The sequence below is a fragment of the Felis catus genome, chromosome A1 (assembly GCF_018350175.1).
Source record: "Felis catus isolate Fca126 chromosome A1, F.catus_Fca126_mat1.0, whole genome shotgun sequence".
NCBI lineage: Eukaryota > Metazoa > Chordata > Mammalia > Carnivora > Felidae > Felis > Felis catus.
The window spans coordinates 20,664,131-20,683,403 of NC_058368.1; the positions used below are offsets into that span (position 1 = coordinate 20,664,131).

The 19,273-nt window shown below is 43.8% G+C and overlaps 1 protein-coding gene across 1 annotated transcript; it reads left to right on the forward strand.

Moving 5' to 3' along the window:
* Window positions 1-616: 616 nt before the first annotated feature.
* On the forward strand, window positions 617-18,243 carry DLEU7 (deleted in lymphocytic leukemia 7). The gene is given in 4 exon segments (XM_023259966.2): window positions 617-1,136; window positions 1,139-1,256; window positions 1,258-1,390; window positions 17,775-18,243. Coding segments are annotated over 4 exon segments (1,038 nt in total). The 3' UTR covers window positions 18,042-18,243.
* The last annotated feature ends 1,030 nt before the right edge of the window (window positions 18,244-19,273 follow it).

Consider the following 19,273-nt stretch of genomic DNA (forward strand, 5'->3'; position numbering starts at 1 on the left):
TCCCCCCTCCTAACATGTAACCACACACCAATAGTTTCCAATCTATCAAAGCTTAAATGTCCCAGTCTTCTCTCCTAAGTCAAGGACACGGCGAAGTTAAGTTTAATTAAAAGCAGCAACTATTTGTACAGCTGTCTCGGGGTTCATGGCTCGTAAAAGGATTTAGCTTCAAACCTCCCTGCCCCTGTCCTCTGGGACTTTCACACAAAGCCATTTAGGCCCCTCATCTGGGCAGTTACCAGACCCTCGCTTCCCCAGTCACTTCAGGAGCGCCCCCCCCCCCCATGCTGTGCCCTGATGCTACTTTAGGGGTCAGATCCTCTGAGCTCACGTGGCATGGGGCAAGGCAGAGAGGGGCAGGACTTCCCATACCCGAGTCCCCTTGTTTGGTTTGGGGGAACACAAGGCCTTGACGAAGTTCCTGAAAATTCTCAGGGTTGGGAAAGGGGGTGGGAGGGCATGATCAGGCACAGTCTTCCTTTCGTGAGCTTTCTCTGGCTCTTCGCACTTTTGATCGGGGCGGGTCTTTCACGGGCCACCTCCAGCACCCGCGGCACGAATGGTCACTGACAGGCCTCTTTCAAAGGAGATGGGGGCGGGCCATCCCTGCAGGTAGATGCATCCGCTCAAAGCAGCACGCTTCCCCCCCACCCCCCGGCAAAGTCCTGGAGTCGATGTAAAACCAGCGCTCAGCATTTGGCTGATTTTCGGGCGCACAGAGGCAGCGCTTCGGGCAGCCTTGGGTCTGCACACGCCCATTCGGACGGAGCGAATTCAGCGGCCAGCCCGGGTCACCCACTGCGGGCCGGGGGCGGGGGCGGGGGCGGGGCCGGCCCCACCCGGGAGAGGCCAGGAGGCCGCGAGCGGCGGATTAGGAAATGTGACCCTGGCGACCCCAAACGCCCCCGCCCCTCTCGCTCACTGCTGCACCTGCCCGCGGAGCGCGCGGAGCCGCCGACAGGGAAGCCGGCTTAGCCCCGCGCCCTTAGTGGCCTCCATCAGCCACCAAATGGTGGCTCTGCAGACTCTGCAGCTGCTGCAGCAGGAGTGGGGCTGAGGGGGCGGTCCGAGCGACCCCGGGAGCCCGCGCGATCCAGACCACGTGTCCGCCGCCCCAGCGCGTCGCATAGGCAGGCCCTCGGCCGGCCGGGCCTGTCCTGGGGCGCCAGGATGGGGGGGGCAGGAATGGGGGGTTCTGGGGCGCGGGTCAGCTCCCCAGAAGCGGAAGCGGTGCGAGGCGCCGAGGGGGGCGCGGAGCTGCACCCTGGCCCAGATGGGCATGCGCAGCGCGCTGGCGCGCGTGGTGGCCTCGACCTCGGAGCTGGTCAGCGTGGAGCAGACGCTGCTGGGCCCCCTCCTGCAGGAGAGGTCCTTCCCCAACCATCCGAAGGCGAGTCTGGCCTCCCGCACCCGCGTGGGGCGCAGGATCCCCGGGCAGGGCGGGGCCGCCCACTGCGAGGCCGCGCTGGCCACAGACCTTCCGCCGGGGCGAGAGAGAACGCGGGAGGCGACACCCCCGGGGACTTGAGTCCAGGAACTCGGGCCCACCTGGAGCCCACCTGACTGCGGGGCCGAGACGCGGGGAAGCCTTGCCAAAACCTGCCTCTGGAACTCCTTTCTGTCTCTCACATAAATCAGCTTCCTGCTCCAGCTGAAGGCCCTTTCCACATGTGCAGCGGTCTGTGGATGGAGGACGGCTCCCCCTGCCCCCCCTTCTAAATTGATAGCCCTTTCTCCAGAGCCTTGCATACACGTATGAGGTCCCCTCTGTCTTTTGCATGACAAAATCACCTAGATTTATTTAAAGTTCCTTCACACTTAAGACTCACGATTCTTTTTGCACAAATCCAACTCCCCGCAGAGTTCAGAGGCCTTGCAGAGTCAACCTAAATTCTCATAAAGTGGGGTGAGAGCGGGGTGGGTTTCGGGTGTTGAAGCGTGAATACTAATGCTAAACTCCTGCTAAGTCACGCAGCTCATATCTGTAGGGCACGTTTCCTCTTACGGTACCAAACTGTTAAGTCAGTCGAGCCGGGGAACATAGCGGCCGCCTCTCAGGCCGAGTGGGGCTGTGGAGACCTGGGGGGGCTTGGGATCCAGTCTCCGCTTTGTCATTAACTAACCTTAATTGGTTGAAGGTCACGGATCTTGAGATCTTCTGGCTTTCCAGTTTTGCTTCATTGCTGCCTCCCCGGCGGCTAGCGGAAGGAAATGAGGGAGGGATGTTGAAGAAAGCCTGGAGCTGTCCTCAGGAGTTGCTTTTCTTGCTCCACAAGCCAGGGTTTGGGGCAAAAATGGGAAGTGCTGCTCCACTCATGTTAGACAGTTAAAAAAAGCAGCTGCATTTCACCAATGCTCTCTCGTGTGAAATGCACCTTGTATTTGGTACCCCAAAGAAATAAAAACTCCTGCCAGTTAAACTATGATGCGCCGTTTCTAAGATGTATCGCCACTTCCGAGATTTTTGAAACCTCGTGACAAGAGGTGCATCTTTAGAACTGACGGAGTAGGAAGCGCTGTGTGATGTCAGGAACCTATTTGGGGTGGGGCACAGGTAGGTTGGCAAGAGGAGAGGCCGAGTGAGGAGTTCCACCTTAGGTGATCTCGGAAGGCTTCTCAGAGGAAGTGATCTTTAAGAAACAAAATGAAGGCTTGCCTCGCAGACATGAAAGGGAAAAAACATTTCAGGGGAGCTGTGTGATCCAAGGCCCGGAAGCAAGGAAAGGGCCTGGGCCTTTGGGGGAACTGAAATGAGCTCGCTATGGCAGAAGGTATAAAAGGATGCTGGAGACGTAAGTGGGGTCAGGTGGCGAAAGGCCTGTGTGTCACGCAGAGGACGTTGAATCGTCTTGCAGGCAAAGGCAACTGTTGAAATGACTGAGGCGAGGACCTGACCCTGGATAAATCACAGCCGGGGAGGTCGCAGTTTGGGGGTCAGGTCAGAGACCGTGGTCCGAGGGCCTGACCCAGCTCAGACGCACTGAGCTCTCTGCTCTGGCCTACAAATCACACCTCCAGAACTTTACCCAGCTGTCACTTCTACTTGGTGACCCTCTTAACGCTTTCGACTTGACTTTTGTCCTCAACATGTTCCACCGTCCTCAAGCTTTCTTTATCCAAACCTCAACCCCCTCACTCCTTTTCCGAGAAAATGGAGGCCGACAGACACAAACAGCTTCCTCTCGACCTGAAAAATCTCATTTCCACTCATCCTCCTTCTTGTCGCTAATAAATGCTGTTTGGTCCCCCTGACCCCCAACCAAAGTAGCCTTCCTCTTAGCTGCTAGAGCAAATCCTTCATCTGCCCTGGACCTCGTTCTATCAATTCGCTTCTCATCCGTATAGTCTCTGCTGCCTGCACTCTGCCGGTTCCTCAGTCCATAAACTTGCTCAAGCTTCCCTTACCTCCCCGCACCTTGAGTCCCAGTCCTTTATTCACCTTCCGAGAAAACAAGTAGACATCTGCATGTGTTGCTTCCACTTTCTAGAAGTGTCCAGAGTGCTCATTAGGAACAGAGCTGTCAACTTTCTTACTCCCGGAGTCTGCTGCTCACCTGCAAGGGTGAGTTCTTAGAGCTCCTGAGAAGAGCCAGTACTTTCAGAAGGGAGAGAAACAGGCAGAGGTTTCTCTGGATGATTTGCCTCCTGGCTAACTAACATCTTGGGATTTTTCTTGGTTTTCTATTTGGAGAGAAGGTAGTATCTCCATTTGGTTGTGGAGTAATGATTATAAAGAACTCAGACTTAAGGACACAATAGTTTGTCTTTCCAGGGGGCTGGTTATGCAGAGTTGGCTTCATTATCACTGGTGTTAACTCGAAAAAGTCGGGAGAATTGTCTTTCTATATATTTTTTCTGACATAAGTTTTAGGTGCACAGCTTTATCATTTGACATCTGTATATACTACAAAGTGATCACCACCATAAGTCTTGTTACAACCCATCACCACACGGTTGACCACCTCCACCCATTTCACCCACCCTTCAACCCCCTTCCCCTCTGGGAACCACTAGTCTGTTCTCTGTATCTCTGATTTTTGTCTTTGCCTTATTTTGTTTGTCCTTTTGTTTTGTTTTTTAGATTTCACATCTGAGTGAAATCATACAATATTTGTCTTTCTCTGTTTGCCTTATGTCACTTAGCATAGTACCCTTGAATCCATCCATGCTGTCGCAAATGGCAAGATTTTATTATTTTTTATGGCTATGTGTGTGTGTGTGTGTGTGTGTATGTGTGGAGCCACCTCTTTATCCATTTATGTATCAATGGACATTTAGGTTGTTTTCATATCGTGGCTATTAAAAATAATGCTGCAGTGAACACAGGGGTGCGTGTATCTTTTCACATTCGTGTTTTCATATATTTTGGATAAGCACCCAGAAGTGGAAGAGCTGACTCCTATGGCAGTTCTGTTCTTTATTTTTTGAGGGATCCTCATAGCGTTTTCCAGAGTGGCTGCACCAATTTACATTCCCACTAACAGTGCACAAAGGTTCCCTTTTCCCCCCGCTCTCACCAACACTTGCTATTTCTTGTCTTTTTGATACTAGCCATTGTAACAGGTGTTAGGAGATACTGTGGTTTTGATGTGCATTTCTCTAATAATTAATGATGTTGAGCGTCTTTTCCTGTGTCTGCTGTCCACCTGTATGCTTTCTTGGAGAAATGTCTATTCACCTGCTCTGCACGTTTTTTAGCCAGTAGTTTACTTTTGTGTTGTTGAGTTGTATGAGTTCTTTATATATATTTAGATATTAACCCCTTCTCAGATGTTTGGTTTACAAATATCTTCTCCTATTCAATAGGTTGCTCGTTTATTCTGGTGATGGCTTCCTTTGTGGAGGAGAAGCTCATTAGTTTGATGTAGTCACATTTGTTTATTTTTGCTTTTGTTTCTATTGCTGTTGGAGTCAGATCCACAAAGATGTGTCCCTAAGACTGATGTCAAGGGAGCTTACTGCCTATGCTTTGTCCCCCCGTCTCATTCTTTTGCCTGTGGCTCTCCAAGGTTCTCATTACCATTTATGGAAGAGGCTGTCCTGTCTTCATTGTTATTGGCTCCTTTGTCATAGATTAATTGCCCATATATGTATGGATTTATTTCTAGCTCTCAGTTCTGTTCCATTGATCTGTGTGTCTGTTTTTGCACCAGCATTGTGGTATAGCTTTGTAGTATACCTTGAAATCAGGGAGCATGATCCTTACAGCTTTGTTCTTTTTTAATTGTGCTTTGGCTATTTGGGATCTTTTATAACTCCACACAAATTTTAGAATTATTTGGTCTAGTTCTTTGAAGTATGCCATGAATTTTGATAGGGATTGCACTGAGCCTGTAGGTTGCTTTGGTTCATATGGCTATTTTAACAGTACTAATTCCTTCAATCCCTAAATACGGAATATATTTCCATTTATGTGTGTCTTCTCCAATTCCTTTCATGTTTTCTATATTTTCAAATTAAGGACACGCAGATTGATTTTCTACACAGAATGATTTCAAGAGGACTTGTACTAATGGAAATAACACTTGTGTGTCACTTGGAAGTGTGTGGAAATGTCTCCAACATCAGGTCTCTTTCACAGTGTTACTTGCCACAGAGAGGAGGACTCACTTGGCCTGAAGCCCACAGCCCAGGTGATAGGCAGCAGGGACCCAAAGCAGAGACAGTGCAGCACAGCTCGGTGATCTGGTCTTCCAGAATATTTCAAACCTACTATGCCACTGCCTGCTGTAGGCCCTTGGACAGAGTATCCTTCTTGTGCCTCAATCCCCTTGCGTGTAAAGTGGGGGTAGAGGGATCTAACCTTACTGGGTTATTAAGATAATGCACATGAAGTCTTAGCTAGTGGCTGCCCATACAAAGTCCCAGTACCTTTGAGCTATTATTATTATTATTAATAATAAGTTGATGCCTCATGTTCTTGTCAACTATTATTATTGTGTTGCATTCTTGATATTGATGGATCTGACCCATGGACTCTATTTAATTTTCTGAGTTTACAGAAGCAGAGTCAGGATGACCCAAGGAGATTAAGAGGCCTCTGCTCTCCAGAGGTCAGCTTTAGCCCATGTCTCTTATGACTAGCATAGAGACGTTATCACTGAATGACTTCCTGATCAAACCACTGAGGATTAATTAAGGAAGTGAAATTTTTAGGCTCGGAGGCAGAGAAACTCTCATCACAATACTAATGGATATTTTTTGATAGTATTTTAGTCTTTTCTTAAAGAATCCAACACAATATTCTTTTTGAATATTTAGAGATTATCAAACACACGCCAAACATACATGAAGTGAGATTCTTTATAGTGGATAAAAAATGCTTCACGGTACTGAGTCTTGTTAAATTTGTGGGAGAGCCTAGAGTTAATCAGCTTGACAAACATCTGTTACAAGAGGAAACTGAGGTTCAGAGGAATTTAGGATTTTGCTAAAGATCTCATAACCGGGAAGTCATGGCCCACGATCCAAACATGGTTTTAGCTGACTTTTTCTACCAAATCAATTAGAGAGGGGTATGAATATCATGCTGAAATCAAGTACATGAGTGTGTACAGTTGACGAGGTACGGTTATATGTGCTGTGCACTGCACACTGCTTGAACTACAACAGTCACCTTATAGACTGGGTATCTTAGTCAGCGTGGGCTGCTGTAACAAAATGCCATAGACTGGGTGGCTTAAACCACGGGCATTTATTTCCTCATTGTCCTGAAGGCTGGAAAGTTGAAGATCAAGGTGCAAGCAAATTTGGGTTTTGTTAAGGGCTTTCTTCCTGGCTTGTAGACTGCCTGCTATGTCATGAATGGCTTTTCCTCTGTACATGCAGAAAGAGAGAGAGAGATCGATCTTGGATGTCTCTTCCTCTTCTTACAAGGACCTCAATCCTATCAGATTAGGACTTCACCCTTACGAGCTTATATAACCTTTATTACCTCCCTAGATGTCCTTTTTCCAGTACAGTCACGCTAGAGGTTATGTTTCAACATATGAGTTTTTTTGTGGGGGGACACAATTTAGCTCATTATATTGGGTCATTTGTGTGTCTCTTTATGTGATGGCCACTTTACATAGTGACAAAAAGCACCAGACAAATGTAGGAAATCATCATCAAACTGGTAATAACTATCAAGGATGCTTTAGGCACTCACCACTCAAAGGGAACATAGAAACACGCAGTCTAGGATTTTAAGAGCTGCTGAAAATGATCAACTCACATAGACACCATTAACCAAGCCAATTATGAAGTCACTCTGATTGAGTTTGTCTGTCTTCCTTTGAGGAGTTAAAACCATTTACAGTTTCCAAGAGTTCTGCTCTGGAGCAAGTCTCATGGAAACTATGGCTGATGCCAACTTTCGGAGGCAAGAGAACATTCCTGCTGTTACAGATTAAACTTGCCTTTGGAGGGGCACCTGCATGACTCAGTCGGTTAAGTGTCAGACTCTTGATTTCTGCTCAGGTCATGATCTCACTGTTCATGAATTCGAGACCCACATCGGGCTCTGCACTGACACTGTGAAGCCTGCTTGGGACTCTCTCTTTCTCTCTCTCTCTCTCTCTCTCTCTCTCTCTGAAAATAAATAAAGCTTAAAAAAAACCTGCCTGTGGGTTCACTCATTTCAATGAGCTAATTCCACTAGCAGTCATTCCTTCATGTTCAGTAGTCTTTGCTGGTTTTCTCATTCTACATACCGAGTGCGGTGGTCATAAAACCATTGGCTTTGGCTTCACGGTCCCTGCTAATGTTCTTTGCAAACTGCAAGTGTGAATGTTGGGTCACTCAGAGGAAGACATTGGTGATGACTGCTTTTTTCCTCATTAATATGAGTTTTGAAGCCAATTTCTGCAAACGTGGGAACTGTGCCTTTAAAAATTACGAACATACTATTGAAGAAATAAATGCTCAGGGTTATAGGGTTAGTAGCACAGCCACAGAATTGCCCTTCACTGGGGATAAAATCATGTTTTTCTGTGACAGAAAGGCCCAGTGACTGCTCTTCAAGTAGCTTAACTCTAGCTTTGTTATTGCTCATAATGTGAATGATAAGAAAATCAGGGCACTTATGCTTCCAAAATGAAACTTTGGGGAAAGATAGGGCAGGAAGGCCCTAAAACAAAACTACTTACATATAACATCTTGCTGGAAATGCTGCCGTGCTTTATTTTACAGTTTTGGGGTTTGCCTTGTGAACGTACCTGAATCAAGTGCTTGTATCCATCGCAAAGTGCTTTTAACTGGACTTTTCTTTCAACGTTTATTTATTTTTGGGACAGAGAGAGACAGAGCATGAACGGGGGAGGGGCAGAGAGAGAGGGAGACACAGAATCGGAAACAGGCTCCAGGCTCTGAGCCATCAGCCCAGAGCCTGACGCGGGGCTCGAACTCCCGGACCGCGAGATCGTGACCTGGCTGAAGTCGGACGCTTAACCGACTGCGCCACCCAGGCGCCCCTTAACTGGACTTTTCTAACGAAAACGATACCATACCCAAAGCAAATGCATAAGGAACCTTAGTTACTTTTGAGTGTTGAAACTGGGTACCCCACACGTAAAAATGTTTAATTTCCTGTGGACGGTAGACTTTTTATGGTGACTGGCAGATACTTTGGTTCTTCACTGAGTGTTTTATTAACACAGTTGCATATCTATTTGAGATTGACCTGGGGTCCAGGCAACTGGAGGCTGCTCTGGGCCCTGTGAACTTGTAGTTCAAAGCCAGATGTTGATGAACCAAGGGGCAATTTGTAGTATACTGTTTCTGATAGCGTGGTTTTCACAACACGCTTCTAAATAAAGAAATGGCGTTCTCATTTTACGTACACATCCAGTGCAGAAGGCTGTGATGGGTCTGGGGGAGGGGGTTTGTGTTCCTTTAGTGGAGAGCGGCCTGCTGGCCAAGCTGAAGTTCATTAAGGTCAGGCTTCATCCCAGAAAGCTGGGAAAAAGCTCTTTCTTCAATCCTCTCTGTAGAGGGCATTAGGTTCATGGGGAGCAAGAAAGGAAAATGTGAAAAGAAACAAGGTTGCGGAGGCCCTTGTAAGAGAATATAGCTTAAAATGTTGCTGTTTCCAAAAGAATGGACTTATTTTAAAGCCGGAGGGTAAGCCTATTTGAACTGGTTTTTAGTTTTTATAGATCTAGAAGTGATTTTGAAGGTGATGAGGTAGGGAAAAAGCCAAAGATCTTCCTCGTGGATTGCTTAAAAGTAATCTGAATTGTAGAGCCTATAAAGTCATATTGTGTTTTTGACTTTACTATCCGTTGGTGTTGGTTTCAGAAAACAAGCCTTGAAACTGCTGCTGCCAGATTCTTTTTGCCTTCAAGCCTTCAGTTTCGATGGGACTGTTTATTTTCAGTAAGAAGCTAAAAAAAAGGCCTAGCTTTTCTTCCCTTTTGGATTTTGCAGGTGCATTTACGGTTGCTCCAGGGTTCCAGATGTGCGCATTCCTAATAAATACAATGCAGAAGGCAGCAAAGGGCAAGTGGGCAGTTTTTGTAAGAGACCTCCCTTTCTCCCAGGTAGGAGAGGGCCGAGCGGCGGAAGAGTGAGCTCCAGCTAGGAGGCGTCTGATTAGCTACGGGTTGGCTTTGCATGGGGTGTAGAAGGTTCCACACCTTGACCGTCTTCCAGACAGCCAAACCCTCTCAATTATGTTGCAGGGAGGAGGGATGGACCAATGGACCAATTTTCAATTTGTATGTGACCAATGCCAGTTTGAGGTTCGTAACACCCAGCCTTAAGAAAAATAGAGTGACTGTGGCCAAAGAAGAAACATTCACTTGCAGACATTGTTGTTCCATCCCAAAGCTAATGCGGTGCCTCTGCGGCGTGCTTTCATGGTATCCCTGCTCACCCCTCTGTGGCGTCTATGGTGGGGGGGGGGGGATCCAGGCCCCCACCCCCTTCTGCTGCCTGCCCTGGAGAGTAAACTCTGCTTTGCGAATCACTGCTGTACCAGCCTGGTTTCTGATCTGGGGGCGGGTCTTTGATGAACATCTGCGTTTGGGAAGAGAGGATAACTCAAGCCCTGCCACTCATTTGCTGTGCGAGGTGGGTACATTGCCTGATCTCTCTAAACCCCTGTCATTCACGGACTGTTGTGAGGACTGAGTGAGACAGGGTGTGTCAGGAGGGAGCCTGGCTTTGGATCCTGCATCTAGTGGGTTAGGCCAGACCAGCGTTCTTAAAACTCTGGCTCGCCCTGTTATCCCCACGCTTGGAAGAGTCCAGGGACCTTACTGTGGCGCTCAAGGCTCGCACACTAATTTCTGTCCTGGTTCGGAGCACAAAGATCTTTCAGACTGGCCCCTTCCCAGTCCCAGCCCCTCCTTGACTTCAGGCCGTAGCTCATGTTATTCATTCTGATTGCGGGGGCCGTCTTTTCCCTGGGGGGCCGATACTGCTTTCCCTAGAATCACCTGCCTCGTAATATCGGTACAGTCTTCCCACCACTTCTCTGATGCCTCATTTCTTCTGCAAGGGCTGGCAGGACAGAACTCTGATGGTCTTGACCACTTAAAAGAAGATTATTGTGGTAAAAAAAAAAAGGGCATAACATAAAGTGTACTATTTTAAGCGTATGGTTCAGCAGTATAGAGAGCGTTCACATTGTTGTGCAACTAATCTCCATAATTTTTTCATCTTGAACATCCGAAACCCTGTACACGTTAAACAACAAATCCCCAGGGGCACCTGGGTGGCTCAGTGGGTTGAGCCTCCGACTTCACATCAGGTCACGATCCCACAGTTGGTGGGTTCGAGCTCCATGTCTGCTCTGTGCTGACAGCTCAGAGCCTGGAGCCTGCTTCAGGTTCTGTGTCTCCCTCCCTCTCTCTGCCCCTCCCCCGTTCGCTCTCTCTCCTCTCTCTCCCAAAAATACATTAAAAAAATAAAGGCTTATGGGGCGCCTGGGCGGCTCAGTTGGTTAAGCATCCGACTTCGGCTCAGGTCATGATCTCGCGGTCCGTGAGTTCGAGCCCCACGTCAGGCTCTGGGCTGACCGCTCAGAGCCTGGAGCCTGTTTCCGATTCTGTGTCTCCCTCTCTCTCTGACCCTCCCCTGTTCATGGTCTGTCTCTCTCTGTCTCAAAAATAAATAAACGTTAAAAAAAAAATAAAAAAAAAATAAAGGCTTTTACTATGAAAAATAAATAAATAAACATTTTTTAAAAATGAAAAAAAAAAAAACCCAACAAATCCCCATTTCTCCTCCCCCCCGGCTCTGGCATCCACCATTCTTTCTGTTTCTGTGACTTTGACTCTAAGTACCACACATAGGTGGAATCGTACGGTATTTATCGTCTTGTGTCTGGTTTATTTCAGTTAGCATCATGTCCTCCAGGTTCATTCACGTCATAGCACCTTTTAAAGGCTAAATAGTATTTCCTCCTATGTATATACCACAGTTTGTTTATCCATCGATTTGTCAACGGGCACTTGGGCTGCTTCTCCCTCTTGGCTGTGGTGGAGAGTGCCGCTGTGGATGTGTATGTGCAGGTATCTCTTTGAGACCCTGACTCCGTCTTTTGGCTGCACTTGTATGTTCCAGAAGTGGAATTGCTGAATCATATGGTAATTCCTTGTTTCATTTTTGGGGGGAGCCTCCATACTGTTTTCCAGAGTGGCTCGGTGACTTTCCCTTCCCACCAGCGGTGCCCGGAGGTGCCAGCTTCTCCACATCCTCACCAACACTTGTTGCGTTCAGGTTTTTCTGACGGTGGTCATCCTAATGGATATGAGGTGAGCTCGACCACTCTTTTTGAGCCTTAATCTTATCCTGTGTGACATCTCTACTGAACAGTTTAAATAGTTTCATCTCGCCGATTAGATTCCCAACTCCTATGGGACATAGTTTTCTTTGCTTTGCTGTCCTTCCTTCCCCTTCTGTCCTTCTTGCTGATATCACCATCTAGCGGAGTACCCTATGCACAAGCTTAGGTTGATGGAGTGCCTTATAAATGCAGAGTTTGTGGGACCGTAAGCTTATTTGACCTTCACGGCCTCTCCACGTGGTCGCTGCTTCCATTTTACAGATTAGAATACTGACTATTCCATAGATAAAATGTCTTGTCCGCAGATGGCCGATTAGAGGGGCAGAACCAGGGCTCTGGTGGCAAATCCAGTGCTCATGAAGGAGTCAACCCCACATTCCAGGTGTCTCTGTAGATACCTGGAGGTCTGTCCCATCCTAACTAACACCTATGAAGTCCCTTTTGCCACATAGGGTAACATGCTCAACAGGTTTTGAGGATTAGGACATAGACATCTTCGGGAGGCCACTCTTCTGTCTACTATAGGGCAGACTTTGGCTAGGAATTAAGAAAAAATGTTCTGAAGACTAGAGCCACGGGTTGCTTCCAGTGTGGCAAGCGGTGGGACATCAGGTATGCCATAGAAAGGATTCACACATCGGAACGAGCTTCGTATGAACTTCTGCAGTGCTTGGATTATGAGTCTGTAAATGTTTGTCTTCTGTAGGATTGGGTTTCCGTGTTTTTACCATAGCCCCCATCCCATTTCCCTAGACACTTGGATACATGCTGTATGTGTCTCAATCTTCCTATTAGGTTAGAAGCTCGTTAGAAAGTAGGCACTCATGTCTTAATGCTTTTTACCCAGTGAGGGCAAGCACGTAGTGGAGATTTTACACGTTTGAAATAAACGTAATTATTAACTTAAATTTACTGAGCCAAACAGGCTGAGGCCATTACCCCAGTAGATTAGTTGAGTCCGTATAAAATGTAGATGCTGGCTATCAGTTTGGACCACTGTAGCAATCAATACATTTCATATCCAGAGTCTGAAATTACACAAGGCTTTGGAAGCTCCAAAACCTGCTTTTAGATTGCTCATAGTGCTAATGCTGACAATGTGCTCAAAACCCCACGTAGGATATTACATCATTTCTGGAAGCATCTGGGACTTGTCAAATAAAGGCTGCCGGGAGGATGTGCTCTGTCGTTGAACGGAAAGCACCATACAGGAAATCATCACGAATATTGATGATGTGATTTTCTACTGAAAGCCCATGAGCCATTCAATATTCCGTTGCCTCTATGCTGTGAATTTTTGGCCCCCGCCTGTGCAACAGAATCAGTAGAGGTTTAGTTGGAGGCCATGATTATTGGATCCACAGTTGGCCTTCAGACCCTTCAGAAAGGAAGAGAAGCAACCACCTGCTCTATTTTTCCATCCCCTGGCTTAAGAGTCCCATGGAAAGCCTATGCCTATTAATTTGTTTTCTTTGACTGTGAATATATTTGAGAAAGGATTAAAAAGAAATACTGTACTAAAAGAGTAAAATAAAGAGACTTTGCAGAGCTTGCCAGGGATTTGAAGTTTACCCAGGGCCTCAGGGACCAGTACAGCCCAGCAGTGGAATTTTATTATATGTATACTTTCCTCAAACGATGCCTTCTTTGATTCTTTACAGTAAACGTGAAATTGACTTCAGATTTTAGGCCCACAAACATATTTTTAAAGGCATTTTAATCTTATTTGGGTGATGAATGCCTTTGCAGACTGGCTAATAGGCGCACGTCAGCACACATTTCGGTGGTTCCTTCAATTTTGAATTTCCCTTTGCATGTTGTCTTTGATCCTTCCACTTTGTACTTAGAGTTGTATTACTTCTATAAAGCAAGCAGACAATTTCCCTTGATGTGGATCTAGGGGAAGTAGTCCAGAGGCATTTTTTCCCCCCTCTACTTTCCCATTCCCAAGCAATATGCTCCAGGAATATAGGTTGCTCCATAAAGTAGGGGACAGATTATCTCAGTAGCCCCTTGATACCTTCTGAGCAGAAAGGAGCAACACACAAAGGCAGGGACGCGAGAATGCTTTAAAGAGGAATTCAAAACAAGAAGCATGGGTGTCTGTGAATAGTTGAGTAAGGGAACTGTGGTGTCTTGTGTTTATCTTTATCCCAGCACCTAAGTCACCTGGGTCCTGCTGCCATGGTTTGCCATGGTTTGCTGAATTGAATAGATGACTGTTTGTTTTGTTTCCCAGAAGATGTTCTGTAATAAACACTTTGCCAGAAGCCCAAGTCCTTCTAACCCAAGTGACAGTATTTTTTGTTAGGGAGAAGAATACCTTCTCTTTCTGTACAGAATTAGGAAGAAAACTCTAGTTCCAAACTCTAATTTCAGCTTTCAGTTCTTTCATTTTCTTTGGGATTATCTGTTTTTTTTTTCCTTTTCCTAAATTATTGAGTTGAATTCTTAGCTCATGACTTTCCAGTGATTATTCTTCACTTATCTATAGCAGTAAGTGTATGTATTTCTCAATGCAGCTGGATCCCACAAATTCGCGATCTACGGTTTCCATAATTGTTCAGTATAAAGCATTTTAAAATTTCAGTTATTCTTTCACTGATCTATGAATTATTTAGAAGTCGACTTTTAAGTCATATATGTACTGGGAAGATTATGTTACTGATTTCTCGTTTATTTGCATCGTGACTTGTATGATATAGACTTCTAGATATTCATCGAGAATTTGCTTTTGGCCTATTATAATATAATCAGCTTTCATAATTTTTCTGTATGTTTTTGAGAATAAGTGTATCTGCTTATCTTTATTGGACCAAGCTTGTGGTTAGTGTTTCCATCTTTTCTCTCAAGGTTGATTGTATTGTTGTTTGACTTATTAGTTTCCGAGCAAGCTGGGTAAAAATCAGCTTTTATGTTTGTGGATTGAATGTAAATTGACATTATCATATTAGGCACACACAGGTACAAAACTGTTGTAACATCTTGGGGTATAATTTCTTTTATTAATTGTTGTTTATTTTATCCCCAATAATGAATTTTCTGGCTTTGTTTCGGCTTCTGTTTGCTTTGTATCTATTTTAGCATCCATTTGTTTTAAGTTTTTAGGTGTTTTTAGTTTTAAATGTGTTTCTTATAAAGAACATACCAATAGATTAAAAAAAAAAATCCAATCTGGTGAACACTATATTTCAAAAGGTGGCTTATTTGATGTTTTCTTTTCACCTCGATTTATATTTCTTCATTTTTACTGACGAATGATAGGATCAATTAAGTTTTAATATACCTCTTAAGCCTGCTGAGTTTTAACTTTACGTATTATTTCTGTGCTTTAATGATAGCACTGACATTTCCCACATGCATACTTAACAAGTCTGATGTTTATCAATTTTGCCACCTTTCTCTGAATATGTACAAAGTCTCAGAATGCCACTGCATCCTACATGCTACTCCTATTCAGCGTCTTAGAAGCATCTTGCTTTTGTAAGCCCCAAGTTCATTGTTAGCTAATTGCCTAATCAGTTCTTTAGATTTGCGTCATATTTTTAAGTTCCTTTGTTCACTGTTGCTTCTTATATCTCATTCTTTCCTTTTGAATTAAATTTCCTTTCTGAATTAGAGCTCTAGAAAAATATGACAGTGGGGTAACTCTTGTTGTGCTATTAAATGAAGGTATATTTATTTTGCCCTGACGTTTAAATAATAGCTTATTTGGACTAAAAAAACCACTCTGTGTTGACAATTATTTGAAAAATTATCTCATTCCTTTCTGTCTTCAGTGGTTGTAGCTCAGTAGTTGGCTGTCTGACTTGTCATCTCCTGAAGCCATCAGCCATTTTCTCTCTGGTTGCCTTTAAGAGTAGTTTTGTCTTGGGGCCCCTGGGTGGTTCAGTCGGTTGGGCATCCAACTCCGGCTCAGGTCATGATCTCATGGTACCTGGGTTCGAGCCCCGCGTCAGGCTCTGTGCTGACAGATCAGAGCCTGGAGCCTGCTTTGAATTCTGTGTCTCCCTCTCTCCCTGCCCTTCCCTACTCACTCTGTGTTTCTCAAAAATAAAAAAAACCTTGAAAAAAAATTTTTTTAAAGTACTTTTGCCTTAATAAGTTTAGATTTTAATCTCATTTAACTTATTCTGTTCCCGGATTATTTTACTTCCTGAATCTCTGTTCATGAACTTGGATTCATGTTTTGGATCGATTTCAAATAATTCTTATCCATTTTTCTCTTTGAATATTGCTTCCCCACCTCTCCCCCAGCCTCTCTCGTCTCTCCTGGAAGTGCATCTGGTGGGTTTCATCATTCTGTCATCCATGTTGCTTAACATCTCATTCATATTTTCCGTATCTGACTTTTCATCTTGAATTCTGAGTAATTTTCTCATATTAACCATCCAGTTTACCATTCCTCACTTCAGAGGTTTATTCAGGTGTATAAATTGTCTGTTGAGTTTTTAATTTGTCATGATAGTTGTCATGCTAGAAATGGCGTTTGGTTCTTTCTCAAGCCTGTTTTTACTTCAAATAGTTTTGGTTCCTTTTTATATTTTTAATCACTTTCAACAGATTGTATAGTTTCTAGCTGAAATACTCGGAGTTTAATCCTGCCCTGCATTGGTATCTGCTGTATCATGGTGGACTATGTTTTAAATTTCATATTCTGAGTTTGTCTTTGACAAAGCTTTATGAGAATACTACTGTCGGGCATGGGCTGTGGATGTGTCCCCATGGATTAGGCTCTTGTTTGCTTTTACCAACGTGTCTGTGGATATTTCAGCCCAGTTCCAATTTTTTAAGTTAATTTCTTAGCGTGAGTGTTTCCGTAACATATATATGGTATGGAGTGTAGAGGGCAGCTCCAAACTTAAGCTGCTGTGTAGTAAAGGTCAATAGTTATGCATCCTCGGGGCAACTTTATCCTCTATCCCAAACCCAGCTCGAGACCGACTTTCTTTTTTTGATGAGTATTGATGCACAGCTCAAATAATCTACTCTTCCTTTATCTTGGGCTGTTAGGAATTTCCATTGCTTTCTTGCAATATCAGAAAGGATGTTTGTTCTATTTTATTTAGAATTCAGTTAGCAAAAGGTTTCGGGGAAACTAAGTGTGCCATGTTACCAGAGCCGGAAGCCTGTGGAGAGTCATTTACATGTATTTAAATTAAGTTATCTATTTAACATTATCGCTGAGATGGAATAATTTTGATTATTTATTGGAATAATTTTAGTATACCATGTCTATATAATGGATTTTAGAATGTGAACCATTTGGGGATTAAAAATCTGTTTAGTTACTTGATTATTTTTAACTACCTGGGAACTGTTCTTTCTAAATTTGCATTGGAAACTTCTTGAGATGATGTTATCAAATACAAATCCTGTATTGGAATTTTGAAGACAGTGAATATGGAATAATAGCAACAAAGGCTATTTGTGTATTCTTCAAAGCTCTGCTAGGAACAAATAACAGAAACTCAACTCCAAATGGCTTAAGTAAAAAGGCATATTTATTGACTCAGATACCCCCAAAATCCTGGGGTTTATTGTTCAAGTATTGCTGGGTCAATATGCTCAGACAATGTAATTAGAATCAATCACTTTTAATACCTTTGTTCTACTTTCTTCTGTGCTGTCTTCTTTCTCATTTGGATTCTCCCCTTAGAGTGACAAGATGCTTTCTAAAAGCCCCAGTTAAAGAGAGCTTCTCTTTCACAATCTAACAGACATTCTGGAACTGTGGCTTATTGGTCTTTGTTAGACCTGTCCATTCCTGACCACTCCAAGTGGCCGAAGGGGGGTGGTCTCCGATTGGTCTGGTCCCTGGAGTCGTAGAATTGGGGTCAGCTTTAGTCAAACCACATAGGCTGAAAATGGAGGGGAGAGGTTCTCCGAGAGAAAAAATGAGGTCCTATGATGAGAAGAGATGGGAATGGAAGCTAGGTACACAAAACATAACAAATGTCCCATAAACTATCTAATTGTATGTGTTTGCTGTTTATTTCAGGATCGTGTTGAGTTTAGACACATCTGCAGTCATTTGGCTCTACAAATTCAAGGACAACAGTTTGACAGAGATCTGGATACTGCCCACCGGTGTTTGAAGATGATAGTCATGAAGCTGATTCAGTCACTTGCTAATCTTCCTTCAGATGCCCACGTGATAGCCTGTGCTTCTTTGAGACAGATCTTACAGAATCTCCCAGACATGTGGATGCTCAAGACACCAGAATTAGAACCACAGCCAGTACTGCTAAGAGGACTGGGTACCTGACATTCCTAATTGAATCAGCAGACAGTGGGTGCTTTTATTCCCAGGAAGGAGAGAGGTGATGACATATATAGCAGTCTGACCAGTGGCATCTGTACCCTTCAGAGTCACAGCATGTTGGTGACAGGTTTTTAAAGCAGTACTCCACATTTTTAAGTATGTTGATATATTTGCTTACTGTTCGATTGAAATGTATTCCACTTGGTAGAGCTGATTGTATCATATATGTTTATATTTACCAATCCATAGAAGGATTAGTTTTGATCAAATGATACATTAATCTATACTTATATTAATGTAAGCCTATGAGGTTTAATATGGTTATTTAATATGGTTATTTATATATGGTTATGTGGTTAAAGCTTCATGGTTCTTAAAATTATCTTGAATAAATAGGATATTTGATAATTGATATGTTCTACTTACTGAGCACTTCATTTCATGTTATGAAAATGATCTTTAGATGTAGTAGGACCACATGTGTCAATAATTATGAGTTCCAATCCTGGCATTAATAACTTACTGTTGGACAGGAAAAGAGTTGCTTCTAAGCCTTGTGCTTTCATGTACTGATTTGTAAATTTATAATGATAATGAGCTATGAAGTACCAAGGATATATGATATGTAAATACAAAGTACAGTATTATTAAAGTCTCATGTGGAAACATGTAGCTCTTCTTACTGTTTCTAAATATTCCAACTGAAGTAGGAAATTCTCGTGAAAAAAAAGGAGGCAGTGGATATACTGGCAGGTTTCCCTAAACACTTAGAGCTGGGAAAAGAGAGGCTAACTTTTTTTGCAACAATGATCTGAACATGCTAGGAAAAACTAAATTTCCTATTGCTTAATGATTGTATCGTTTAATGGCTGTATTGAGAACCAAAGTAAATTCAAGTGATGCCTTACCCTTACAATTTCAATAGAAATGGCATTGTATTTAGAAAAAAAAAAAGAGTACAATGTATATTGTAAACAGTGCGCCTTGTTTTCTGAAGGAATGAAAAACTAGGTCTGTATGGTGAGAGTTGATCTGCTATTAAAAAATAAAGTATTAGTAGTAATCAAAGCCTTTTTAATCCCACATGTTCTAATCCTAGTTGGCTCCAAAATTTATTCCAGGATATAATGATGAAAGGTATATATATTGATTCTCTTTGGATGTAACTGACTATTCCATAGAAGAGAATTACATTAATGAGACTGAATTCTAAATGGAAGATGAAAGGTGTGTGT